The 26,193-nt window shown below is 34.8% G+C and overlaps 4 protein-coding genes across 4 annotated transcripts; 3 read left to right on the forward strand and 1 right to left on the reverse strand.

Moving 5' to 3' along the window:
* The first annotated feature begins 2,059 nt into the window (after positions 1-2,059).
* Positions 2,060-5,459, forward strand: LOC110633594 (IQ domain-containing protein IQM5). Its single transcript, XM_058129732.1, has 8 exons — positions 2,060-2,344; positions 2,855-3,370; positions 3,468-3,648; positions 3,751-3,839; positions 3,961-4,048; positions 4,136-4,366; positions 4,450-4,551; positions 4,656-5,459. Exons 2-8 carry the CDS (start codon positions 3,051-3,053, stop codon positions 5,112-5,114), a joined length of 1,470 nt encoding a protein of 489 aa, XP_057985715.1. The 5' UTR covers positions 2,060-2,344; positions 2,855-3,050; the 3' UTR covers positions 5,115-5,459.
* Positions 5,460-5,820: 361 nt separating this feature from the next.
* On the forward strand, positions 5,821-8,486 carry LOC131170536 (EPIDERMAL PATTERNING FACTOR-like protein 4). Its single transcript, XM_058129733.1, has 3 exons — positions 5,821-7,584; positions 7,885-7,928; positions 8,007-8,486. Exons 1-3 carry the CDS (start codon positions 7,479-7,481, stop codon positions 8,229-8,231), a joined length of 375 nt encoding a protein of 124 aa, XP_057985716.1. The 5' UTR covers positions 5,821-7,478; the 3' UTR covers positions 8,232-8,486.
* A 2,445-nt stretch (positions 8,487-10,931) lies between these two features.
* On the forward strand, positions 10,932-22,922 carry LOC110633613 (casein kinase 1-like protein 1). Its single transcript, XM_021782287.2, has 14 exons — positions 10,932-11,457; positions 11,542-11,582; positions 18,631-18,700; positions 18,829-18,977; positions 19,059-19,154; positions 19,265-19,335; positions 19,676-19,737; positions 19,854-19,917; positions 20,001-20,085; positions 20,166-20,292; positions 20,425-20,507; positions 20,579-20,642; positions 21,497-21,627; positions 22,082-22,922. The coding sequence occupies exons 1-14, from the start codon at positions 11,382-11,384 to the stop codon at positions 22,382-22,384; spliced, it is 1,422 nt and encodes a 473-aa protein (XP_021637979.2). The 5' UTR covers positions 10,932-11,381; the 3' UTR covers positions 22,385-22,922.
* A 2,308-nt stretch (positions 22,923-25,230) lies between these two features.
* Positions 25,231-26,135, reverse strand: LOC131170537 (uncharacterized). The gene has a single exon (XM_058129734.1). The coding sequence runs from the start codon at positions 26,034-26,036 to the stop codon at positions 25,644-25,646; it is 393 nt and encodes a 130-aa protein (XP_057985717.1). The 5' UTR covers positions 26,037-26,135; the 3' UTR covers positions 25,231-25,643.
* Positions 26,136-26,193: the final 58 nt, after the last annotated feature.

Raw genomic sequence — 26,193 nt, forward strand, 5'->3', positions numbered from 1 at the left:
ATTAGTGGTGAAAATTGGAGCGGAAGTAACACTTTTTGTCTTGTTTGTTTCCACTGGTTTTTGTCGTGTTAATCACAGATATGAACTGGTCTCACTCGTTTGCATGGCACGTGTACAGAAACAATAATAGAGGTAAATTAATTAATACCACGTGGATTTACCAATTCTTTCTATATTTCCATTGTTTACACACTTGGGGTGAAAGCAAAAGGTTGTGAAAATTTCAATGTTGATGCTTTTTTCTACCTTTGATTAATTCTGGGCTTTTGTACCTTCGAAAATTTTTGCCATCCTAAATCTTTATAATCTTTATAAGATGACGGCAAATATGCAAGGCGGCTACAGAATCATTGCCAAGATTTGTGGCAGAAATTTTGAAATAATCAGCCTGGAAAATATAAAAGAGATAAAGAAGGAAAGGCGGCAAGAATTGATAATTATGTTAATTATAAAGGAGTATTAAGCGCTGGTCTTCAACCACGTGCAGTCTAACCGTGTCCGCTAAACATAATGTTAATTAAAAATTTATAGGGTTTAATTAGCTTAGGTTCTTAGGCGTAAATCGAAGTGAGATCATCATTAAAGACCATAAATCAAAGGGATCATCAAAATGGGCAAATCTCTCGGTTTTGCTGATCAACTCTTAATCAAATCAAGATGGTCTTGATATCTGACCAGTCTCAGTTGATTTTGACCCGCGTTGTTCAAAGTCAGGAGGCATTAATTTCTTTCTCCCACGTCGCTGGTCATCTTTGGATAAGCTCACTATGATATTTTAAAGTTTCAAGAAGTGAATAATTTTATTTTAGAGAGCAACCTCCTTCACTTTTTAATAAAGATTTTGAATCAGAACCAGAATTGAAATGCTTGTTCAAGACATCACAAATGCAAGTTTGGGAATATTCAATGAGTACCATTTGACTTAGAGGTGAATTATCTCGCTAATTATTTTTAGGAGTTTTTAAGACTATTTTCAGAGATTAAGAGATGATTAGCCCGATGATTAATTGTTGGGATATACCTTTTATTATAAAAAAAAATTATAAAAAATATTATCTCTCTTATAAATATATTGATTATATATAATTATGGAAAACGACATATTTTCATTAAAATCATATAATAATATCTTCTTATAGTGTTTTTAGTGATGGAGTTAGAATTTTAATTTAGAAAAATTTAATTAAAATATATAATTTATTAATAAATTACTTATTTAAGTATTGATTGAAGGAATTAAATAATTAATAATGATAATTATTTTATAATTATAAAATAAAATTTACATAAAATTTTTATTAAAATTACTTAAAACTTTTAAAACTCTCAATGTCTCATATTTATTAAAATTTAATGTAAAAAAAATTTAAAAATTACTATTAAAATCTTAAAAATTTTCAAAATTCTAGGAGGTCTAATGCTTCTCTTGGGCTGCCTCCGACTTCATCTCTGGGTGTCTTAATGTGTTACAAAATGTATTAAAGAGATTAATAATTATTAAAATAAATATTTATATTTAAATATATATATTTATTATATAAATTTTAATTATATATATATATATATATATATAAATATTTTAGATACATTGTTATGGGAATGTAATGCAAATGATAAAAAGTCGACAGAGAAAAAGTTATAGGAAAATGAAAGCAGTAACAGCAACAGTTAGCTTGAAGCTAGCAAAAAGTCTTGGATAAGCGTGTGCATGACCGAAGCCATGACCAAAAAAAGTAGTTTGACTGGTAAGAAACGCACAAACAGAAGAAAGAAAATCCTAGTTCTAAAGATTTTAAGCAATTTCGTGTTTCTTCATGGAAACCATACAAGTTTCCTTTCTTTGACCGCCCATCTCCTCTCCTCTCAATGTCTCCATTAATTTTAGTAATTTTATTTGTCCTCAGATGGAAACATCATAACCCTTTTTGCATTTAAGGATTCACATTTCCAAATGGGTATTCAATTTTCCAAGCTTTGAATCAATCAAAATCAAATATAAATATATATTTATATATATAACTCGTGGTCTTGAACCTCAGAACCTGGAAAAAACTAACAGAAGCCGCTGAATATCGTGACACCTTCCTTATTTGTTTTCCATTCAAACTTTTTTTTTTCTGCAACCTCCATTCTCCAATTGATTTTGATTTGAGAATTCTACCACTGCTGCTGTGTGCACTGTCTTCTTCCTGCTTTTCGGCCGCGTGTTTGAAGGTTCTAGTGGACCCCTAGACCCCTTTGGTCTATATATAAGCATGGATGAGTACTCCAGAGTCAGACATACATCCTATTAACTGGAAGATTATTTGCCTTGTTTGGTTTGAGAGACGATTCTTGATCATAGGTAATACAAGAGGAAAAAGAAAAGAAAAGATCACCAAAATATATAACTCATGTCTGCTTAGATTATTGGCTAGATGAGTCATTTTTGGGATTAAATATGGGGAAATGATTCTTTGTTTTTTTATCATTATTTATCATCTTGTTGCATGTTTAGTTGTGTGTTGTTATCTGGGTAATGAATGGAATCAATTAGGTATGGTGGCTGGCTTAGCTTTTTAACCTTTTCTTTTCCTTCTCAATCTTCAATGTTTAGTCATAGTTGGGGGGCCTTCAAGCTTCAATCACCTCAAAACTAAAAGTAAAAGAAAGGTGAAATTTTTGGTTTAGGGCCAAGGGACATGAATGTGGCTTTAGTTTTTCTCATTTCAATTCATTCTTCTGTTCAAACTTTGAATTTCCCTCTGCATTAGATGTTTAGTCAAGATAGCATTTTTTTAGACGCTCTTGATTCAAAAGATTAGATATTTGCAATTGATTTGGTGTTAACTCTCTTTATCCTTTTCATGATCAGGTGCCTTCATAAGATCAAACTCCATTAGTGCTTGAAAATAAAATCTGTGGGTTTATCGCTTTCGTTACTCTATTCAGCCTGGGAAGAAATCGTACGACACAGCATCTTTCGTTTAATCTACAACTTTGGTTTCAGTTCTAAGCATGGTGGTATCCCCCTGAGAGCAGATAGCTTCAAGAAATCAGATACAGAAACCATGACCAACTCATTCAAGTCCAATACAAGAAGCAGCAAAAATTCTATAAACTTGAAGAATTGCAGACCCGATAATGTAGTGCTTGACAGGAATTTATCATTCAAAAGTCTAGTTCAAGACAAAGGCAACTCGGTTTCAGATATAGATAGATCGCTGAATAAAACAATGCCAGCGCTTTCCCTTCCAGAACCGGCCATTTTGTTTTCGCCGAGGCCGGTTAGTGAGCTTGATGCTGCTGCAGTTAAACTTCAAAAGGTTTACAAGAGTTACAGAACTAGAAGAAACCTTGCAGATTGTGCAGTTGTTGTTGAGGAGCTCTGGTGGGTATTTTAGATTATGATTTTCAATTATTAAGACTTTTGAATTTTAGAGATTTTTTTTTTCTGACTTTCGAGCATATTCATTTAAATGTTGCAGGTGGAAGGCTTTAGACTTTGCAGCTCTCAAGAGAAGTTCTGTATCATTCTTTAATGTTGAGAAACCTGAAACTGCTGTTTCAAGGTGGGCAAGGGCAAGGACAAGGGCAGCCAAGGTGGGAAAAGGTTTATCCAAGAATGATAAGGCTCAGAAATTAGCCCTACAACACTGGCTTGAAGCTGTAAGTTTTTTCAACGCTTCAATTTCTCAACAGCTATAAACAATGAATAGAGGCTTAGGCACTAATCTAACCTTACTAATTTTTTTTCATGTACATGTGCAGATTGATCCTCGCCATCGGTACGGTCACAACTTACACTTGTATTATGATATGTGGTTCAAAAGTGAGAGCACCCAGCCATTCTTCTACTGGTGAGTACTTTTCAGAAATTGTTGATTGGTAATTGAGAAACTGATAAGAAAGATCAGGAAAATATCTTGGTCTTTTTTTTCTTCCTGTTTCCCCTGTAATTTACTGTTGTGCAAAATGCAGGTTGGATGTTGGAGATGGTAAGGAAGTCAATCTGGAGAAATGTCCAAGGACTGTTCTACAACGCCAGTGCATCAAATATCTTGGACCGGTAAGTTGAAAGCAATGTTTCTCCAATTTAGTTTTTAATTCTTGTCCCATTAACTTAGCTCATGAGAGTTATACTGCTATGTTACAGAAAGAAAGGGAAGCATACGAAGTCATAGTTGAAAATGGGAAGCTTGTTTATAGAGAAAATGGAAATCTTGTGGATACAGTTGAGGGTTCCAAATGGATATTTGTGCTTAGCACAACAAGGGCTTTGTATGTAGGGCAAAAGAAGAAGGGTGCCTTTCAGCACTCTAGTTTCCTATCTGGTGGTGCCACCACTGCAGCTGGAAGATTGGTTGCCCACAATGGAATTCTTGAGGTACTATTTCTACCAATGCTTATTTGTCTTTTTTTATCTGTATAAATACAAGTATTTACCTAAATTTTTCTTTAATATTTTAGGCAATCTGGCCATACAGTGGTCACTATCATCCAACAGAAGAAAACTTCAGGGAATTTATCAGCTTCCTTCAGGAAAACAATGTAGATCTCACAAATGTCAAGGTATTTTTGCTTGCTTCAAAAGATTGTATTAATTCTGTATTTGTCTATGATGGAACTATAATGGCCTCAAAACATATTCAATTGTAACTTTTTTTCGTATGCAGAGGTATGCAATTGATGATGACTGTCCTTCAAACGTTGTTGAAGAAGAACAAAAGCAAGCATCAATTGTGGGTTCTGCTCCTGCTTCTCAACCCAACATTACAAATACAACTGATATGGATTTGTCCACCAAGGAGACTACAAACACAACTGTTAATACAGAGCAAGACATTAAAATTAACAATGCCAGCTTGAAGGCAACTGTTTTTGAGTGGCCCCAACGATTGCCTTGCAAGTGGACCACTGGGGCTGGACCGCGCATTGGTTGTGTCCGGGACTACCCTACAGAGCTGCAATCAAGAGCATTGGAACAGGTTAACCTATCTCCTAGGGTGCCTCCTGGGACTTTTAGCAACTATGGCCCGATCCCATCTCCACGCCCCAGTCCAAAGGTTAGGGTCTCCCCTAGGCTTGCGTATATGGGCATCCCTAGTCCAAGGACCCCAATTCCTGTAGCCTAAGGTATTTCAGAGAGGAAGGAATGAATTTTGGTCATGGGTTGACAATTACAGTCAACAGCAGGTCAAGACAGGCAGCAGATGGAGCACTGCTGGTGCTTAAAATGATATCAGTAAACAATAAGGATGAATCAAGGGACTAACCCAATTCTTTTGTTATTTTTCACCTTTGTTTATTACTTAATTCTTTTGAGACGGCTTACCTGAGCCAACCTTTTGTATTTCTTAATTTAACCCAATTCTGGCCCCTGTTTTTAGTGTTGGGTTTCGTATTTCTTTCTTGTATACAGACACTTGAGATGGTATTCATCTTCAATGAAAGCATAATTCAAACAGATTTTGTTATCATTTTCTTGTTTTGAAATTTCTGATGTCCATTGTTGAAGTTTGCATTGAGGTTAGTTCTTTCATTTTCTATAGTTCTGGATAATGATTCGATGGAATTTCAATCTTTGCATTTTACACCCTTGTTAGCTATAGAACTACCCATATAAGCAATAAATTTTACAGGAAAACTGGTTAAAAGAGGGAAAGATCAAAGCACTTCTCTTTATCTCTATCTGTTGGCCCAATGGGCTTTGATTACAAGATGAACATATCAATTTCTTTCTATTTGACAGCCCAGGGTGGGGGACATTGAGGTTTTGTTTTGTCCTTCACAGTTCAGACCAGACTACCAAATCCTATCTCGATGCAGATGCATCAGACTGAGAAACAAACACACTGAATCATCAAATCAGTCCATCAGGTGTCATACTGGACATTCCCCAAAATTTACAGTAGATCAATAAAAGGATTTAGCAGACAAATACTAGTGATTATCATTTGGCTTCCAGGTTTTACAGTGAAGCCTTGTAAAACTATTAAAATCATTCTCAATTTCTCAGAATTAATTCCTGCTTAATAATATCCTTAATCCCTTATTATTTATGGAACCCATCTAGACTGACGGTGAGCCATAAATAGGGGCCAATACCAGAAAATCCAGAGGACATTTACCAGATTTGCTTCTTCTGGCCTGGAGAGGTCATGTCTGCTCTCAGACTCTGCACATTTTACCAGCTTTCAGTAATCTCTGTATCTCACTTAAAGCCTTTCCTGTCATCACCCACAGCCTTTCGTGTATTAGGAGGCTAATTTTTCAGTGTTTAGGGTTTGCCTTTTTAGGTTACTGGCTTCTTGTTCCATCCTTCTCTCACTTCATTTTGCTGATGACGGCATTTTTTCTCCAACCCAGAAGAAACAGAACTCAATGAGTGCCCTTAATATGTAAATCTTGGATTCCAATATGTATTCTATGCTTTCTTCTTATAATTAGAAATTTCCCAATTCAGTGCTTGCTTGCTGAAATTCCCCAGAGTTGGATTTTAAGATTGGACATAAAGCAATTTCTACCGATTGAATCAAGGGAATGCTTGTTAGTTTTCTGGGTGTCTGTTTAAAAGGACAGGCCTCCACCAACAACAGTAACACATAAAACTAGTAATGAGACAATGATAGGTTATTGCTTGTTCCCCATCAACCAACCTGTAGGAAATTGACCCAACATTGTTTTTGTGTACTATTTTTCTCAATTAATACGTAATTAATCAGCTACTTATCTGAGTTCAGTACCTAGCCAATGAGGCAGGCATCTTCAGTGTTCCTACTTTAGCTTCTTTATTCAAGTCAAAATCTTGATTTTTTTAATTCTTTTTTAATAGGGACAAACTAACCCAAAAAAAGAAACGAAAATATTTTGCAGTGGAAGCCTTCAAATACTCTCCTTTCATTGGAACCAACAGATCATCAGAAGAAGAGGCTCTGCAGTCTAGGCAGGCAGCCTAAACTAAACCCTATATAAGGATTCTTACTAAATTGTTACATTGCATAGGGAGCTGTTGTGAGCCATAAAGAGCCTTGGAGGTTGAAGCTACATAAAAATACTGGTTTTGATGAAATTGTGAACATGGGTCTGTGACAGTTTTGAAGGCTTTTTTTTTTTTTTTTCCTTTCTGAGACATTTTCTTGTGAATTGACAAGTAGGAGAGAAAATTAAGTTCTTTGCACTCTGCTTGAACAGAAGGCAGAATCACTTGTCTGAAAAGCAACATCTCTACGCCAAGAGACAGAAGGAAAATGCATTGTTATATATAATATGTTTTAAAGATTAGTTTATTTTAGTTTCCTGCCAGGGTAAGAATTTAAGTTTAATTTCCTTTTTTCTCCCCTTTGTCTTTTTCCACAAATCTTCAGCACTTGAGTAATCTGTGCTTGTCTTTGGAAGTGTGTGTGACCCCAGAACCAACTCTCATTTAGCAATTCTCACAGTCACAGACACAAAAAGAATATAATCATCATCATCACTAAAGCTTCTAACTAAGAAACATGAAGAGAAGAATGTGCTGTTTTCTAATGGTAACTCTGCAGATAATCACTTGGTATTCTGTAGCAAGCTGGCATTTTGTTTCACATGATAGCGTTCATCAACAGGGTGAGCTTTTGTTTCTTGTGCTTTTTATATGCCTCTCCCAACAACCAAAACCAATTTGTCTGATTCAACTCTTTTTTATTAACAAAAAGTTTGATTTATACTTGAAATTCTTACTTTGTCCACTTCGAAAGATTGCTTTTTAACTTTTGTTATATTGATCTAATCCCAATATTTTTTTAGTTCACACAACTTTTCATCACTTGTAAACCTTTTGTCTCTTTCTGGTTTTGGAATTTTATGTTTCCTGCAGCTTGCAAATTGCCATTCTGTTCCTACTTACTTTCTTTCTTGATAAATCAGGCCAAATCCCACAGTTCCCGCAAGCTGCTTTTGGCCCAGATCAGGTAATTAATCCTCTCTCTCTCTCTCTCTCTCTCTCTCTTTGTTGGTGTATCTTGCTTAATCACTGCCTACTCTTTCAGGGGCTTAAAAGCAAGCAAGGAGGAGCTTATAGAAGTGAACAAACATACAGAGGGCTAAGCAGACTTGGGTCAAGGCCACCCAGCTGTGAGCACAAGTGTGAAGGCTGCATCCCTTGTAGTGCCATACAAATACCTGCAACTAATGACCGCAAAAGACTGGAATATGCTAATTATGAGCCTGAAGGATGGAAATGCAAGTGTGGCTCTACTTTCTTTAACCCATAACTAATAGGAGCTATGAAGCTCTTTACATTTGTACATGTCTGCTAGTTCACCTCTTTCTTCTTGTTCTTGAAATTTTTGTGAGGTATAATAGGAAGAAATTTTGGTAGCCTTAAAAATGTCTGACAATGCTTAATCATGTTCATTTTAGCTAAAGCTTGATCTGGGTGATTGGTTAAATTAGGTGGCGACTTGAAAGGAGCTCCTAATTAAGAAAGCCATCGAGTATAATACACGACAAAATAGAAAACATGTGGGGATACCCAGCAAGCAAAGCCTTGTTTTCTTTGTCTTTCTTGTGGGGAGAATAAATCAAGGTTTTTTAGAAGTAAAGCTTCTCTTAGTAAGTTTCTTTTTTTATGATTTTTAAATTTTTATAAATATTTTATTATTTAAGATGAAATAAAATTTTTTTTAAGGGTATTTAAAAACTTTTAAAAAGAAAATTTCTCAACCCATTGATTTCCTAAAGTTATTTAAAACTTTCAAATCCTTACTTCTTCTTTACTTCCAAACAAAGGTAACTGTGGAATTTTATTTTTAAATTAAATAAGGCTTTATTTATTTAAAAAAATTATTTTTATATAATAAATAATTTTTATGAAAAATATTTCTAGCCTTAAATTAATAATTCGTATATTATGCATATATAATTATTTTTACATTCTAATATAATTATTTAAATTTAAAAAATGAAAAATTGATATTTTTATTGAAAATAATTTTTTTTAATTAATAAAAATATTTTTTTATTAATTTAAATGTAAAAAAATAGTACTTTTTAATTAAAATTAAATAAATTTTAATTTAATAAAAATATTATTTTTTAATAAAAAAATTAAGGTTCTATTTTTTTATTAAAAATAATATAAAATTAACATTTTATTATTAAAAATAGAAAAATTCTAATTTAATGTTTTTTTTTTCATTTTCATAAAAAGATAATGAATAATTTTGAACCAAAACATGGATCTTCAGTGTATATGATAAAAGAAGTTGGGAAAGTTCGAAGAGTATCTAAAATATTAAAACCATTTAAAATGTTCTTCATAATTTTAAAAAAATTTAAAATAAATTGTTAAATTAATTTGTAAAATTTTAATATATTAAATACTTGATAAGATATCAAAATTTTTGAATATTATAATAATAAATTATATTATATATAAATTTATTTTAAATTGTAAATATTGTTTAAAATTCAAAAAGTATGAGTGATTATGCCTATTTTAAGAGCACTTGCCTTAATTTATATGTTAATATAAGTTTTAAAAATAAATTTATCTCTTTTTTTATAAATTTTTTGATTTTATAAATTTAGTTTACAAAGTAAAAAAATAAATTGGGATTAATTTTTTATTTTAATACTTATAAATACTAAGATTATAAATTAATTTGATCAAATATTTTATCATATGTTTTATTTAATTTTAAAAATTACTACAATCTCATTCAATACCCATATTAATTATTTTTCATAATAAATTATTTTTTATTAAACTTTAATAAAATAAGTAATTATTAAAAATTTTAAATATATATAAATTTAAAAATAACTTTTAGTTAATTAAAGTCAATTAATTCACAGTTGATTATTGTTATTAAATCTTGCTTGAAATTTGATCAGTGAAAAGGATGTGTTGATGATGGGTAGTTTAATTTGTGAATTATTAAAAAATTAATTAAATATATATAAATTAATTAAAAGTTTATTATAATACCTATTAATGTAAATAAAAAATATAATTAATTAAAATTTACTTATTTAAAATTAACTTTAATAATGATTTTAAATTTTATATAAAAAGTATCAAGTAGTATAATACTTTAAAAAATTTCTTTAAATATATAACTGTATTTGTAATATTTATGAAATATAGCATTTGATTTTAAATACATTTATGAGATTTTGAGTTTAATTTTTATTGACAACATTAAAAGAAAAAAAATATTTCTATTAACTTATTTAGCTATTAAGATGCATTGATTTATTAATTTAATTACCGAGTTAATCAAATTACATTAAATTAATTTTAATTTAATTTATTTATTAATCTAAAATAATTTAACATTTAATTTTAATAATTATATATTTAAAATAAAAAACATTTAATTAAATTATCACAACTATCATATTTAAAATATGAAATACATCATCCGTTTCTTATTTTATATAAAATAAATAATAAAAACATTATATTAAAGGTAGTTTAGGTAATAGATAAATTTTAAAAAAGTTAGTTTTTTAGTTAATAGTACTCTTAATGATTACTCCCGATTCCTGGCAGGACAGGCAAATTGTCCTTGCTTCATGCCAAGATATCTTTAAACACGAAGAATAAAAATGAAAAATGGTGAATAAATGAATTAAATTTAAAAGAAAAAAAAGGAGAAATGAACCCAGTAACATCACGCGCGATTGGATCACGCTCTCAGATAATGTCACGTGACAACCGGAGAGAAGAGACCCCGCCTGACGTTAACAGCCGCGCTAAGACGACAACTTTTTTCCCCTTTAGCTGGGAATTTTCGGCCACGCGTACTTTTCAAGCGTGGCCAAGCATCTCTCTGTCACCCAACAATAATATAATAATAATAATTATTATAAATAATACTATAAATTATTAAAAAGGAAAAACAAAATATTTAAAAAAAAGAAAGGAAAAAATAAGAGAAAAAAAGGGCGACCCACGCCCACGCACAATACACACGCGTTGCCAGTTGTTGGAAGTCTTTTGCTTCGATTCCATCAGATTAACAATGCGAGAAAAGAAAGAGAGAGGAAAAAGTTGAGTTTTTGTAGAGATATAAAAGATGATAATACCAGGAGATACCTTATGCTTGTAATTTGTTTTAATCATTTTATCTGTAATTAACCTAACCCTACATTAGGAATTTTTTTCTTTTTCTTGATTCTCTAATCTTCAGAAAGCCACGAAATACTAGATCTCAATTCCCTCTTCTCTCCTTTTTTTTACCTGCTTTGGTTTCCTCGTTTCCGTGCGACATTTTCCGATTTGTCGGTGCGGTTGCTTCGGTGTACAGTGTCCTTTGTTTTTTTTCGTATTTTTGGAAATTTTTTAGGGAGGTGTTCGTTAGGGTTTGTATTGTAGCTAGTGGGTTTCGATTTTTGAGTTTTTCTGGTTTGTATTGATGGAGCCGCGCGTTGGTAATAAGTTTCGGCTTGGTCGGAAGATCGGTAGCGGGTCGTTTGGGGAGATCTATCTTGGTTTGTTAATTATAGTTGTGCTATTTCTTTTCCTGATTTATTTGAGGATACGAGTGTAATTGGTGATTGAATTTTGTTGTTCAGGAACTAATATCCAGACAAATGAAGAGGTTGCCATTAAGCTTGTAAGTGTTATTTTCCTCCTCCCCTCTATCTAATTTCTGTTTGGATCTCATGAATTTGTTCAATTTTACTTTGGGTGTTTTTTTCTTTGGGTATGTTTGTGGAATTTTGGTGTTTTCTATTGTCTCATCCACTTTCATGAATGTCTGGAGCCGTCAAAACTGCTTAGTCACGTAATTGGAACATGGGTTTATCTAATAGCTATTATTTGAGTAAGTTGCTCTGCTATGACAGCAAATTAAGCGAAGGAAACCCGACAATGTACTGCTAAAGTAGCCAAGTGTTTAGTAGGCAATCATGTGTGTTTCAACCGTTTAAAATTTGAACCCTAGCATTAACTGATAAAACCTGGATTTTATGCAATGCAAATCAATCCTTCTAGGCAGCACTTGATAGAGCTAGGAATTTATTCAGAACACAAATGAGAAAGAATGGAAATAAGAACTTTTATTCACTTCTTGAATGAGAACACATGACAATCAATTCACTCAAGAACAACAAAGGAAATAACAAATGGAGCAACCAAGAACAGATTAAGAATTAACCCAATACAGCAGACTCATGTTTCTGCTTTCCCAGGCAACATGCCAGAATTTCAGAATACAAAAAAAATAATAATCCCCTGTTAACTCAACTAACATTATCCCTAACAAACTGAAGATAATTCTCTTTAATCAGCAGATTGCTCCTCTCTTGAATTTATCCTTATCTGATCTTTCTGTTGGAGTTTACTTCTGTAGTATACTTTTGAGTTCTCTCGGACTGTTGTCCTTGACTTTGAGTTCTCTTGGACTGTTGTCCTTGTCTGGTACTGCCACCTGATTCATAACATCGCTACTCCCTTTAAAATCAGACTTGTCCTCAAGTCTGAATACAGGAAATTGGTTTCGGAGGTCCACGATGTCTAACCAGGATGCATCTTCCTGAGGAAGGTCTTTCCATTTAATCAAAACTTGAACTGAAGTATTCCCATCTAGCTGCACTTTTTTAGTTTGCAGTACTTGTTTTGGTTCTAGCAGCTCTATGTCAATGTCTAAGTGTTGCGGTAACTAATTAGCAACCTCATGCTCACCTCTAACCTTCTTTAACAAGGACACATGGAAAACAGGATGAATTCGGACACCATCAGGCAATTGAAACCTTTTTATTATCTTTTATGGCCCATAGTATCGTGCTGAAAGTTTTAGGTTAACTTTGGCATGAAGAGAGTGCTGGCAGTGAGGTCACAATTTAAGAAACACAAAGTCACCCACATTATAGGAGACATCCTGACAATGTTTATTAGCTGCTATTGTCATTCGATTTTGAGCCCTTTGCAAATTAAACTTCAACTAACCTAGGATTTCATCTCTATCTTGCAATGCTTGCGCAACTTCTTCAACTTTGGTTTCTCCTGGAAAATAATGTTGAATAGTTGGAGGTGTTCGTCCATATCCTCACCTGAAAAGGCGTCATCGCAACAGCTGTATGATAGCTGGTGTTATACCAAAATTCAGCCCAATGTAACCACTTATGCCAATCTTTTGGCTGGTCTGAAGCGAAACAACACAAATATGTTTTGAGAGCACGTTTCAAAACTTCTATTTGGCCATCTGTTTCAGGATGATAGGCTGTACTCATCCATAATTTAGTGCCATGCAGACGAAACAATTCAAACCAAAAATTACTAAGGAACAAATGGTCCCTGTCACTAACGATGGGCCTTGGCATGCCATATAATTTCACAATATTACGAATAAATAGGTCAGCAACACTTTTTGCAGTAAATGGATGCTTTAAACTCAAGAAGTGCCCATATTTTCATAATCTGTCAACTACAACAAAAATGTGATCCATCCCTCTTGACTTTGGAAGGCCAGTTATAAAATCCATTGAAATATCTTCCCACACCATTTCAGGTATTGGCAATGGCTGCAACAATCCCGCTGGAGGAAGGGTCTCATTTATTTTTTTGACAAATTAAACACGAGGCAACAAAATTAGTAACTGACTTCATCATACTCTGCCAATATATATTTGTTGCTAATCGCTTATAGGTTCTATAAACCCTAGAATGGCCCCTAGATGAGGTAGAGTGAAACTCGGTAATTAATTTTGATACCTAAGGAGAGTGTTTGGGAATTCCTAACTATCCCTTGTAGAATAGGCAATTCTAAATTAAGTTGAAATTGTCGTGGGAAGATGGATTTTGGTGCAAATCTTGACATACTTGTTGCCAATAACTATCTTGTTGAATGGTAGCATCCATTTCTTTGAGATCCAACCATTTTGGTTGAGATATTATGTAACAATCCGTATCCTCATTGCGACGAGATAGTGCATCCGTTGCTTTATTAGTGCCGCATATTTGTATCGATGTGAAAGTCATAGCCCAATAGCTTTGCTATCCAATGTTGCTGCGTAGGTGTTGAGACCTGCAGATGGAGAAAACTGCACAAGCTCCGATGGTATGTGAGAACATTAAATTTTCACCCAATCAAGTATGGCCACCAATGATGAATGGCAAGAACTAAAGCCATCAATTCCTTTTCGTAGGTGGATTTAGCTTGAGTATGAGTTGATAATGCCTTGCTGAAATATGTGATGGGCCTATGATCCTGCATTAGAACTGCCCCAATTTTGGTTCCTGAAGCATCACATTCAATAACAAATGTTTTTGTGAAATCTAGAAGTGTCAAAACAGGCGAAGAGGTAAGAAGAGCCTGGAGTAACTCAAAGGCATGTTGAGCTTGAATGTTCCAGATCAACTTCCCTTACGTTTCCTATGTTCCAGACCAACTTCCCCTGCGTTTCCTTCTTCAGCAATTGTGTTAATAGTTGAGCTAAGGACCCGTATCCTTTTATAAACTGTGGGTAATATCCGGTGAGGCCAAGGAAATCATGTACCGCTTTCAAGGTTCTTGGCTAAGGCCATTTAACAATTGCACTGATTTTGGAAGGATCCATTTGTACTCCCCGGATTGATATTACATGCCCCAAGTACTCAATTGTTCTGCGGCCCAGTGCACTCTTTTTCTTGTTAACCAGAAATTGATTTTTGTGCAACAACTCTAGAACAGTTGTCAAGTGCCATAAATGATCCTTCCATGTCTTGCTGTATACCAAAATATCGTCAAAAAATACGACAAATTGTTGAAGATGGGGCCGAAAGAGATCATTCGTAGTCACTTCCATAACGATGCGTGAGTTCCATAGTGAATTGATCCCATGTCATAGAAGGTAACCGTTATCGCAATCAACGCATCCAATGTAGCGTTGTCCCTTCCATAAAAACCATGGCGATGGGTATCTTAGCATCGTTGCCGGTTTGATTTATTGTGAAATATTGGTCTACACGTGTGATCCATCTGATTGGGTCTATACCATCAAAACTGGGCAACTCCACACTTTTAGCAGCTAAGGAAGGATCATAAGTAGGTTGTTGAATGGGTAATGGTTGATTATTAGAAGATTCCCCTTGGAGGGTGGAATTCAACTGAATAGCAGCAATAGGGGTCCCATCATCAATTGTATTTTTCCCCTTGACTAGAGAGGTTAGTAAACCCTCAATACTGTCTAATTTTTCCAGTCGTCGTTTTGCCTGTGCCCATTCATCACATAGACTAGTGATGCGACGATCTGTTTGTTCTTTGGCATCTCGTAGTTGAACCAGCGCACCCTCCACAACTGCCAAATTCCTCTCTATCTGTTTCACTCTATTTTCCATTCGTGTTTTTGTCATTCACCAAATTGAAAGAATGGCAGGTCAGACCATCTAATGCAAAGCATACTGAATGAAGAGAATGTTTTCATCGGTGGAGATTTGAATGGACATGTAGGAAGTGATAGGCAAGGTTATGAGAATGTTCATGGAGGTTTTGGTTTTGGCAGCCGAAATGATGAAGGAAAAAGCATCCTGGATTTTGCTATGGCATACGACCTAATACTAACAAATATCTACTTTGTAAAAAGAGTGTCACATTTAGTGACTTTTAAAAGTGGGCAACATAGAAGCCAAATTAACTTTCTCTTAACCAGGAAGACAAATAGAGTTCTATGCAAGGATTGCAAGGTCATTCTAGGAGAGGCTTTAACAAGTCAACATTGGTTAGTGGTCTTGGATGTCAAGTTTAGGAACAATTCAAGTAAGATTAGAAGAAATAGTGCAGCTCGAACAAAGTGGTGGGAGTTGAAAGGAGTAAAGCAAGTGAAGTTCAAAAATGAGTTTCTTGAGTCCGAAGCATGAAAGCTGGATATAGAGGCCAATGATATGTGGATGCAGATGACATCAAAGATTAGAGAAATAGCTAAAAAAGTACTTGTAGAGTCTAGAAAACATGGACTACCCTCAAAATAGAGATGGTGATGAAATGAGGAAGTACAGAAGGCAGTGAAAAGAAAGAGGGAATGGTATAAGAAATTACCTAAGTGTGATAATAATGAGACATATGAACAGTACAAGATAGTAAAGAAAGAGGCAAAAGAGGCAGTTAATCAAGCAAGAGCACAGGCCTGTGAAAAGTTATATGAGAAACTTGAAACTAAAGAAGGGGAGAAAGATATTTATAGATTAGCAAGGAGGAGAGAAAAGAAATATCAATATCTCAATCAAGTTAGGTGCATTAAGGATAAAGAAGGAAAAGTGTTGGTGAAAGATGAGGATATTAAAGAAAGACGAGGATATTAAAGAAAGATGGAGAAATTATTTTGATGATCTCTTTAACAAAAGTCAAAGTGGTAATGGCGTGAATATAGACTACAAAGCAATAGAAAAGAACGTGAATTATACTAGAAGGATTAGATCTTTAGAAGTAAATGAGTCACTTAAGAGAATGAAAGTGGGTAAAGCCTGTGGACCCGATGGAATACCAATTGAAGTGTGGAAGTGTTTGAGAGATATGGGAGTGGCTTGGTTAACTAAATTGTTTAATAAGATTCTAAACTCAAAAAAAATGCCTGAGGAATGGAAGATGAGTATTTTAGTACCTATTTTTAAAAATAAGGGAGACATACAGAGTTGCTCAAACTAGAGGGGAATTAAACTCATGAGGCATACTATGAAGTTGTGAGAGAGAGTTGTGGAACATCGATTACGTTATGATACTTCTATCTCTCCTAATCAATTTGGCTTCATGCTTGGTCGTTCAACTATGGAAGCGATCTTTTTCATTAGAAGCTTGATGGAGAAATATAGAGATGTGAAGAAAGATCTACACATGATTTTTATTGATTTGGAGAAGGCTTATGATAGTGTTCTAAGAGATGTCTTATGGAGAGTGTTAGAACAAAAGAAGGTATCTATTAGGTACATACAAGCATTGAAAGATATGTATGAAGGAGCAACTACTATTGTGCGCATAGTGGGAGGGGACACAAGAGATTTTTCTATCTCAATTGGATTACATTAAGGTTCAGCTGTAAGCTTTTACCTTTTTACAATAGTTTTAGATGAATTGACGAAACATATACAAGAGAGTATCCCTTGATGCATGATGTTTGCAGATGATAAAGTTCTGATAGATGAGATGCGAGAATGAGTCAATAGAAAGCTAGAGCTTTGGAGAAGTATTCTAGAGTCAAAGGGTTTTAAGTTAAGTAGAACGAAGACAAAATACATGCATTGCAAGTTCAGTGAAGACCGAACTGGTGATAGGGAAGGAGTTAGTTTGGATGGAGTGGTACTGCCCCAAAGTAAGCACTTTAAATATCTCGGCTCAATCCTTCGAGTAGATAAGGGATATGAGGATGTTAGTCATAGGATTAAAGCCGGATGGTTGAAGTGGAGAAGTGTTACGAGAGTTTTATGTGATCGCAAAATTCCCAATAAGTTGAAAGGAAAATTTTACCGTACAGCCATACGACCAGCCATGTTATATGGTATTGAGTGTTGGGCACTGAAGGAGTCGTTTATGTCTAAGATAAAAGTTGCGGAGATGATAATGTTAAGGTGGATGAATAGTCATACTAGACTAGATAAAGTCCGTAATAAGAGTATTAGAGAAAATGTAGGAGTGGTGCCAATTGAGGATAAGTTGAGAGAAGGGAGATTGAGGTGGTTTGGTCATGTGAAGCGTAGACATATGGAGGCTCCAGTTAGACAAGTAGAACACATTAGGTTAGAGGATAGAAAGAAAAGAAGGGGTAGGCCTAAACTGACTTGGAGGAGAATAGTACAACATGACCTAGAAGCATTACACATTTTCGAGGATTTAATCCAAAATCGTTTAGAATGGAGAAAGAGAATCTATATAGCTGACCCAAAATTCTTGGGATAAAAGCTTAGTTGAGCTGAGTTGAGTTGAGTACAACAAACTCATGTTTCTGCTTTCCTAGGCAACATGTCAGAATTTCAGAACACAAAAAAAAATAATAATAATCTCATTTCCCTTTTTCTCTGTTACATTTATAACTCAACTAACATTATCCCTAACAAACTGAAGATAATTCTCTTTAATCAGCAGATTGCTCCTCCCTTGAATTTATCCTTATCTGATCTTTCTGTTGGAATTTATCTATCACATCCTTCCCTTTTCTTCTGTAGTAGACTTTGAGTTCTCCTGGACTGTTGTCCTTATCTGGTACTGCCACCTGATTCATAACAGCACTGCATTGTGGCTTGCTAAGCTCTCTTGCTATCACCCCATCCCTACATGTGCCTTAGAAGGAAATTTCATCCATCTGTTCTTCATTCCAAATAGAAACTGAATTTGAGATAGGAGAAGAAAATTTTATCCATCTGTTCTTCATTCTGAACAGAAACTGAATTTAAGATGGAAAACATCTTATGGACTTATGCCTTAATAACTGAATTTTTTGTCAGTAACCTCAATTCTCCTCTTTTTGGTTTACAGGGACACAAAAGGGAGCCCTGAAGTTAAACATTTGCTCTTCAGGCCCACATAACTTTATTTGCGATTAATTCTTGTGAATTACTTTTATTAATTCTTGTGAATTACTTTTATTAAACGATTTGACTATCTTAAACTTTAGGGTTTCCTGCTGATTATTTTTTGGCCATAACTAGTTCTCAATACTGTGATAAAATTCTGAAATTGATTTCTAATTTTTCAGGAAGGTGTCAAGACAAAGCATCCTCAATTGCTATATGAATCGAAGTTATACAGAATCCTTCAAGGAGGAAGTAATGAGACATCTCAAAATATATATGCTGATTTCTTTTGTGCTCAAGTTACACACACACACACTCACTTTTCTCATCTTTTTTTCTTCTTCTTTCTTATTTTTCCCCCATAAATTTTTCATTGGCAGCTGGGATTCCAAATGTGAGATGGTTTGGGGTTGAGGGAGAATATAATGTTCTTGTAATGGATTTGCTTGGACCTAGTCTTGAAGATTTATTTAACTTCTGCAGTAGGAAACTCTCTTTGAAGTCGGTTCTTATGCTTGCTGATCAGATGGTAGGTTTCATCAAGTTTATGCATTGTTGTATTGGGTTTTGTGCTTTCTGAAAGTTATCATGTTCTGTTTTTCTTTTTAAGATCAATCGTGTCGAGTTTGTTCATTCAAAATCATTTCTTCATCGAGATATCAAGCCAGACAATTTTCTCATGGGCTTGGGAAGGCGTGCTAATCAGGTTTTGGTTTGAATTATATGTTTTTGCTTATATTTTTAATCACAATTATAAGCTTCCTTATTTGAGGATATTCATATTAAGCATATTCATTATTGTATACTTTCTTGTAGGTATACATGATTGACTTTGGTTTGGCGAAGAAATATAGAGATAGTTCAACCCATCAACACATACCTTACAGGTTAGAAGACTTCAAGCATGTGCTACCACCTAAGATTGTGTTTACAACTCTAATAGAGATATGTGAAGCAAGTTTGTGTATGCAATTTAATATTTTTTTTATCCTGCTTAATTGTTGTGGAGGTGATTGTCATTGTTTGGCCACTGTATTGCTGTAGCACTTGGATATGAGGTCTTGTTTGCTTTTTTTGCAATGTATCTGTTTTGGGGTTGATATACATAAAAATGGTGCTTGCTGTGTTATGTAATCTTTCTATGGATTTTACTATTTTATATTTTTTCTATGATAGTGGTCATCGTGGCAAGCAATTTTTGACACTTTGTGGTAATAAGTACTGCAGGGAAAATAAAAATTTGACTGGAACTGCCAGATATGCAAGTATGAACACTCACCTGGGAATTGGTACGTGTTTTCTATCTTTTTGCACTCTGCGTTCTTTGTCAATTTGTTGGTTTTCCAGTTAAGTGTCCTCTCTTCTATAATCTCATTAATTTGTTTGACTTGTTGGACTGTTATAGAGCAAAGCCGGAGGGATGATTTAGAATCATTGGGTTATGTTCTTATGTACTTCCTAAGAGGAAGGTGATTCTTGGTGCCTGCCTCCTACTTGTTGTCATGCTATCTCTACATTCGTGGTTTATTCACTTATGTCCCATTCTATGCAGTCTTCCTTGGCAAGGACTGAAAGCAGGAACTAAGAAGCAGAAGTATGAGAAAATTAGTGAAAAGAAGGTCTCCACTTCAATTGAGGTAAGTTTTTCCTGATTTTGCGGTGCAATTCTCATTCTTTCTTTGTTTACAAAGCTGACTAATGATTAAATGTTTTTCAGGCCTTATGTAGGGGTTATCCAACCGAATTTGCATCCTACTTTCATTACTGCCGTTCATTACGATTTGATGATAAGCCTGATTATGCTTACCTTAAAAGAATATTTCGCGATCTCTTTATTCGTGAAGGTATATATAACTTGTTGAATGGCTTTAAATTTGTCGTACCTATTCTGGCATTTTGTCTTGAATTCTTTTTTACCCTCTGAATTATGAATTGGCATTTGATGTTGTCATTGTATCTGTTGCTCTATTCTACAGGCTTCCAGTTTGACTATGTTTTTGACTGGACAATATTGAAGTATCAGCAATCGCAGCTGGCTAATCCTCCAGCCCGTGGCCTTGTAAGTGTTAGCATGTTACTTCTTTTGGTTGCTGATATGGCATGTTTTTTAATAGTCCTTGTTTCTGTTAGGGTCCCGGAATTGGAACTAGTTCTGGACTTCCCCCTGCTATTGCCAGTGCAGATAGACAGACAGGTAGTTCCTGTGTTTCTTCCTCCCGAAGAATGAGTTCTATTTTATCTAAAGCTTTTTGCTTAAGGTGGAGTGTACCTTTGGAAGATTTTTTATTTTTTTTGCTTGCATGGGAATGTTGCAGATTCTTTTAGTTAATTTTTAACCTTTTTTTTTTTTAAAAAAATACAAGTTAAATAATATTATAATGAACATCTCTTCTTACTTTAGCAAATTAGTATATCCAGTACTAAACTTATAATTAGTATATCGTTTGTTAAAAAAGTTTGGTCTAAAAATAAGTTTGCTAGGCCCATAAACATCTGAGATTGCTTCTTTGAGAAATAAAATAATGAGTAAAGGAACCATTTGATGTGTTCAAAAGGTTGGCCAGGTTCAAGCCAGGCCAATATTTATGAACCTCGGCCACCTCAATTATTCAGGCCCAGATATTTGCTGGATCCTGGTCCATATGGTTAAAAAATAAAAATATTTATATTTTATTAAATGGGTTAGCTAGGTTGGGTTGGCACAATATGAACTGGAATCCCAAACCTGGTCCACCATTAAGCTGGGCTAGGGCCATTGGCATAACCTCCTACCAATGTCCAGCTTATTTTGGACTCTGAACTAGTGCCTATTAATTTAGACTCATCCTTCATGATGGCAAGACAAAATTACAACTAGAGTTTGTGGTTATGTTGTATATGTATTTGCTTGGTATGAAATGAATTGAGCCTACTTATTCATCACATGAATCTGTACAGGTAATCTGCAATCGATAAAGATTATCTGGTCTTGTGATGCCAAGTAGTAAAGAAAAGTTGGTTTTTGCCTTACATCTGCTTGTGGTTTACACTTCTTTCTACTCGTTCCAGGTGGGGAACAAGTTGGTCAGTCGATAGATTCTGCTCGTCGTAGACTTTCAGGACCTATCCTAAATACCGGAAGTTATGCAATGCAGAAGAATCCAGTTGCCAATGATTCTCCAGTTAGTAAGGACCCTATGGTATGTTGTCGAGGGTTATTCTTCTCCAATATTGGTTTGGGTGACAAATTCTGTAAAGCTCCATTTACTGTCTTGTGATGTACAATTACTCTTCATTAATACTAGATGCATGTGAAACTTGAATCCTGCTTATATGTGCTTTCATGTGACCACCACAGGTTAACTTGCATCCAGCTTGGCTTCATTATTTGTAGCATTCACTCGAACTTTTTTGTACGATTCCATTGCATAATCAAGCCATTAACAAGTGCTTTGTAGGTTAATCATTACTGACTTGAATTAAGTTGATTTTGATTTTGCACAATGATTCTATTCTTGCTGTAACTTAAAACTCTTTTACCTTTATGGATTTGCATACAAGCCAACATCTTCTTGGATTTGCATACAAGCCAACATTCTTTGGTGTTTTGCATTCCGTATTATATCTGATCTGCATTATGCTACAATGATGCAGTTACCAAGCTCTATTTTCATGGGCCGATCAAGTCGATCATCCAGGCAAGCTGCTGCTGTTTCAACCAGTCGTGATATGTTTGTTGGAAGTGAGGCTGATCCCCATCGATCACGCACAACTGATGCAAGCCCAGGAGCAATGCATAAAATTTCCAGTGGGCAAAGGAGTCCTCCTCTTGGAACTGCAGCAGACCCCAGACACTCATCATCAGCCAGAAATGCCACACACATGAAGACCTATGAATCTGCCCTCAAGGGAATTGAGGGCCTGAATTTTGACAATGATGAGAAGGTTCATTATTAGGTGCTGAGCGCTGTGCATTGTTGTAAATCATGAATTCATCGATATACTGTTATATGCTGTGGAATAGTTTATTCCATGGAGTTCTGGAAGTTGTGCTCAGAGTCCTTATAACTCCGGAATTCATTTTGCACGCACAGGACATCTGCTGATTTTGCAGAAAGGGTCCTGGGAAGCTGATGGTCTCAAAATTTAGAAGGCTCCTTATGCAAGACGTAGGGTGTGTTAATGAGCTACCCCTTTTCTATCCTCCCGATATTCTAAATGGCTTAACCTATTTTTGTTGTCTCTTTGTTAGCTTATACCTTTATTATTATTGTTATTATTATTTTCATGTTCCTTTAATTCAGAAGTTCAAAACTTGAAGCCACTGTAAATTGGGCGTTGTATTCGTATTGCTCTTTTAGTTTTCAAAGTTTTAGCAGTCCTTGAAGGTTGAAGAAAAATTGTGGGCAGCGTGGTGGAATTTCTTGTCTAGGCTTTCCAACTTCGGTTGTAGCCTCAAACATGCTTTTAATATTGTACTGTGGATTTCATCTAAGCTTTGAGGTCTCTCTCTCTCTCTCTCTCTCTCTCTTAACTGGATATTTATTTAAACTTTATTTAATTCATTTTTTTAATATGTTTATTCAATAAAAAAAAAATGAATTTTTTTATGTATAAATGTTGCATACTTTGATTTAAATAAAACTAAGTCGAGATTAAACTGTATTTATTTATTTTAATGTGAACTAGAATTTTCATAATTGTCTTTAAAAATAATTTTATATAATAATTATCATGAAATTATAAAATTAATTATTAATAAATAATATATTATATAATATATTAATGTTGATAAATGATATAACAATACATTTATGATTATAGACAATAAGGTGATGTGATGTCTTTATAATTAAAATTATTGAAGAAATAAATATAGTGCATTATAATGACTTGTATCAAATGTTAAGTCACTGTGTAAGGGTAACAAATATGGAATTGTCACTTGCGCAAAAAACTAAAATTCTCATTGTCCCTGAATTTATAGTGCTTTAATTTTGTAACATAAGATTTTCTGACTTTAATTTAATGCACAATAAACTCCTCTTTACATGTAGCTCGGTTTATTAACATAACTTTACAAGAAGTTATAAAAAAATGAAATGACTTAAATATCCCTAAATAACAAATTTCTCTTTCACCCATTGCCCCTCTCTATCCATCAGCTTCTCTCTCTCTCTCTTCCCCTTCTTTCTCTCAATCATAGCTGTTTGTCTCTCTCTTAAGTTATCCAAAACTAACAATGAACAAAACTAGGAAATTTCAAAAACAACAATCACAAACTATTGATAAAATTTTCAAGTTATGAATAAATTTGAACATAAATTTCAATTTATGAACAAATTTCTCACAATTTATTTTTTTCTTTAAATTAAAATAACAAAATAATCGAAATTTCAACACATCCAATGGAACGAGGTATGGAAGGCAGAGCACAAATTTCAACACTAGAGGCAGTGAAGGCAGAGCAATGGCAAATTTGAGGCAAAGCAAATTCATCAATGCTTAAGCATTCCACAATAAAAAAGTGGCAATCGGTGCTCCACCTCCGCCAACCCCTGCACCACAGGCTCCCATTGACCTCCTTGATTTTGACGCCACCCCATCATCCACCCTATCTTCTCTAGGACTTGCCTCGTATGATGGCTTAGATGATGTGCACCAGATTGAGTTGGATAGTAGGTTGCATTGCCACCAATCCTCCCTCTCAGCCACATGGATTAAATTCACAATAAATTCCCACCAAAACAGTTTTTAGCGGATACGCATAGAAAGGAAAAATCTCAAGGACCTGTTTGAGTACAAAGTAGCAACCCTCCTAATCAAAACTCACTAGTTGATAAAAAAAGCACTAGTAGCTGTAGATCCTTTCCATCCGAGAATGCCCTCAAGCTGCAAATGTGCTAAAGGAGATCCAAATGTTGATAGCCTTGAAACAACTGAAATTGGAGTTGAAAGGTGTAGGGGTTTTAGTAGCGTGCATGATCTACTGAAATCCTCGACTGAGTTATCAGGGAAGGATTCTACTGGGACCAATAACAAGGTGGAGACGATGATCGTGGAGGTGGTGGTGGTGGTGGTGAAGGTTAGAGAGGAGGCAGAAAGGGAAGGTTTCTTGGTGGCCGAGAATGGTAGGTGAGGTGAGGCAAAAGAGATGAGATGAGAGTGGGAAGAAAACCAGAGTTGATAAGAGTGACATTTCAACTGTCAAGTATTTGATCATATTAACAAGATTTTCAACCATCAAGCATTGATTATATTCACAAGACTCATCAAATGAAACCAGAGTTGACCACAAAGATTTAGTATCGAAATAGAGCTCCTCTCCCCTTTTGCTAAATAAGGAGGATATCACCTTCAGACTGCAAATTACTGATTAAATTAAAGGAAAACTATGTCATCCAGATACACAAACAAACTCCTACTTATAACTGAAAGACCAAAGGATTTTCTACCTAAAGCATATTGGATTTCCTGATAAATGTCATTCAAATAGAACTTACAACTTCTCTTAGACTTGGTCATGTCCTTCATCTTGATAATACAAGGGCTTTCCAAAAAAATCCACAAGGATGCCGTCATGTAGCTGGAGGTATGCTAGTCTGTCACTCATTTTGTAGACCAATCCTGAAGAGCTTTCCAATGGATAAAATTTAACAAAAAAATCTATCATCAACGGGTTATGTTACCTTCCAGTTTAAACCCTAATCCAATAAACCACTACATAGAAGGGAAGACTTCATAAAACCACCTATAGCTATATTATGCAGCCACATAAGATGTAAATGCATGACAAAGAAGTATTGATGCAAACAGGCATTTAATTCAATCAAACCCTCAGCAACATTCATATGCATACTGTCAATTGAGAAACCCCAAACAGGGAAACAAAATTACAATTCTATAACCTCAATTTCAAAACTAACCTCAATGATACAAGTATAGTAATCCAGGAAAATAGATTCCTAATAACATTCCTATCACAAGCTGCTGGTCCCAACACACATCAACACAATCGTGGTAGAATCAATAAGCCTATTTGGGTCCCCCAATTAGTGCACAAAGTAGAGCGAAGAATTATTCATTGTGACAATCAATTTAAGAACTTTGATACTATAAAACTATCATACACTTAAAACAGCAATACAGTACAACAACTTAGAAGCCAAAGAAACATAAAAGAGAGGATAACAGAACAGAGGTAAAGATTCAGGAGTCACCGCCAGCCGTGAACAGCTCTAGAGTACCTTTCCTTGAGCCACCTAAAACTCTTCTTGAAAGACCCTTTAACTTTCCCTTCTACAGTGTAAAGCTTATAGCTAGCGACTCTCTTCTTTCGTTGCAGCTCGGGATCATTGAAACTCCAGGACTTGGAAACAGACCCATTTGTGGACTTGCCCTTTTTGAACTTGAAATCGCTATTGGTCATCTGGGTCTGGGTCTGGGATTGCGTTGGGTAGACGGAGGAAGCATAGGAGGCACTGTAGCATCTGAGATCTTGCATGTTACTGACACCTGATGATAAGGTGGGACCCAGGGTTCCATGACCATGGTAGTGTTGTATTTGCATTCGTCCATCGCCATATGACCTGGATCTGAAATCTTCCATGGTCAGTTTTTCTCTATCAAGAGCTAGAGCTCCAGTTTCTGTACAATGGAGCTTTTAGGTTGATTTCAATTTTTAATATTACTTTTAAGGCGCTGACTTGCGTATTGCGAAAAACTTTTATGTTCAGCGCGGCTGCTGCAACAACAATTTTTTTTTT

This window comes from Hevea brasiliensis, chromosome 11 (assembly GCF_030052815.1).
Source record: "Hevea brasiliensis isolate MT/VB/25A 57/8 chromosome 11, ASM3005281v1, whole genome shotgun sequence".
In the NCBI taxonomy this organism is placed as follows: domain Eukaryota; kingdom Viridiplantae; phylum Streptophyta; class Magnoliopsida; order Malpighiales; family Euphorbiaceae; genus Hevea; species Hevea brasiliensis.

Coding starts and splice junctions, on each gene's coding strand:
- LOC110633594 (XM_058129732.1), top strand. CDS start 3,051: ATGACCAACTCATTCAAGTCCAATACAAGAAGCAGCAAAAATTCTATA. Junction 3,840..3,960: donor ACCCAGCCATTCTTCTACTG/GTGAGTACTTTT, acceptor TGCAAAATGCAG/GTTGGATGTTGGAGATGGTA. Junction 4,552..4,655: donor TAGATCTCACAAATGTCAAG/GTATTTTTGCTT, acceptor TTTCGTATGCAG/AGGTATGCAATTGATGATGA.
- LOC131170536 (XM_058129733.1), top strand. CDS start 7,479: ATGAAGAGAAGAATGTGCTGTTTTCTAATGGTAACTCTGCAGATAATC. Junction 7,585..7,884: donor TGATAGCGTTCATCAACAGG/GTGAGCTTTTGT, acceptor TTGATAAATCAG/GCCAAATCCCACAGTTCCCG. Junction 7,929..8,006: donor CTGCTTTTGGCCCAGATCAG/GTAATTAATCCT, acceptor CTACTCTTTCAG/GGGCTTAAAAGCAAGCAAGG.
- LOC110633613 (XM_021782287.2), top strand. CDS start 11,382: ATGGAGCCGCGCGTTGGTAATAAGTTTCGGCTTGGTCGGAAGATCGGT. Junction 11,458..11,541: donor GTTTGGGGAGATCTATCTTG/GTTTGTTAATTA, acceptor TTTGTTGTTCAG/GAACTAATATCCAGACAAAT. Junction 18,978..19,058: donor TTATGCTTGCTGATCAGATG/GTAGGTTTCATC, acceptor TTTCTTTTTAAG/ATCAATCGTGTCGAGTTTGT.
- LOC131170537 (XM_058129734.1), bottom strand. CDS start 26,036: ATGGAAGATTTCAGATCCAGGTCATATGGCGATGGACGAATGCAAATA.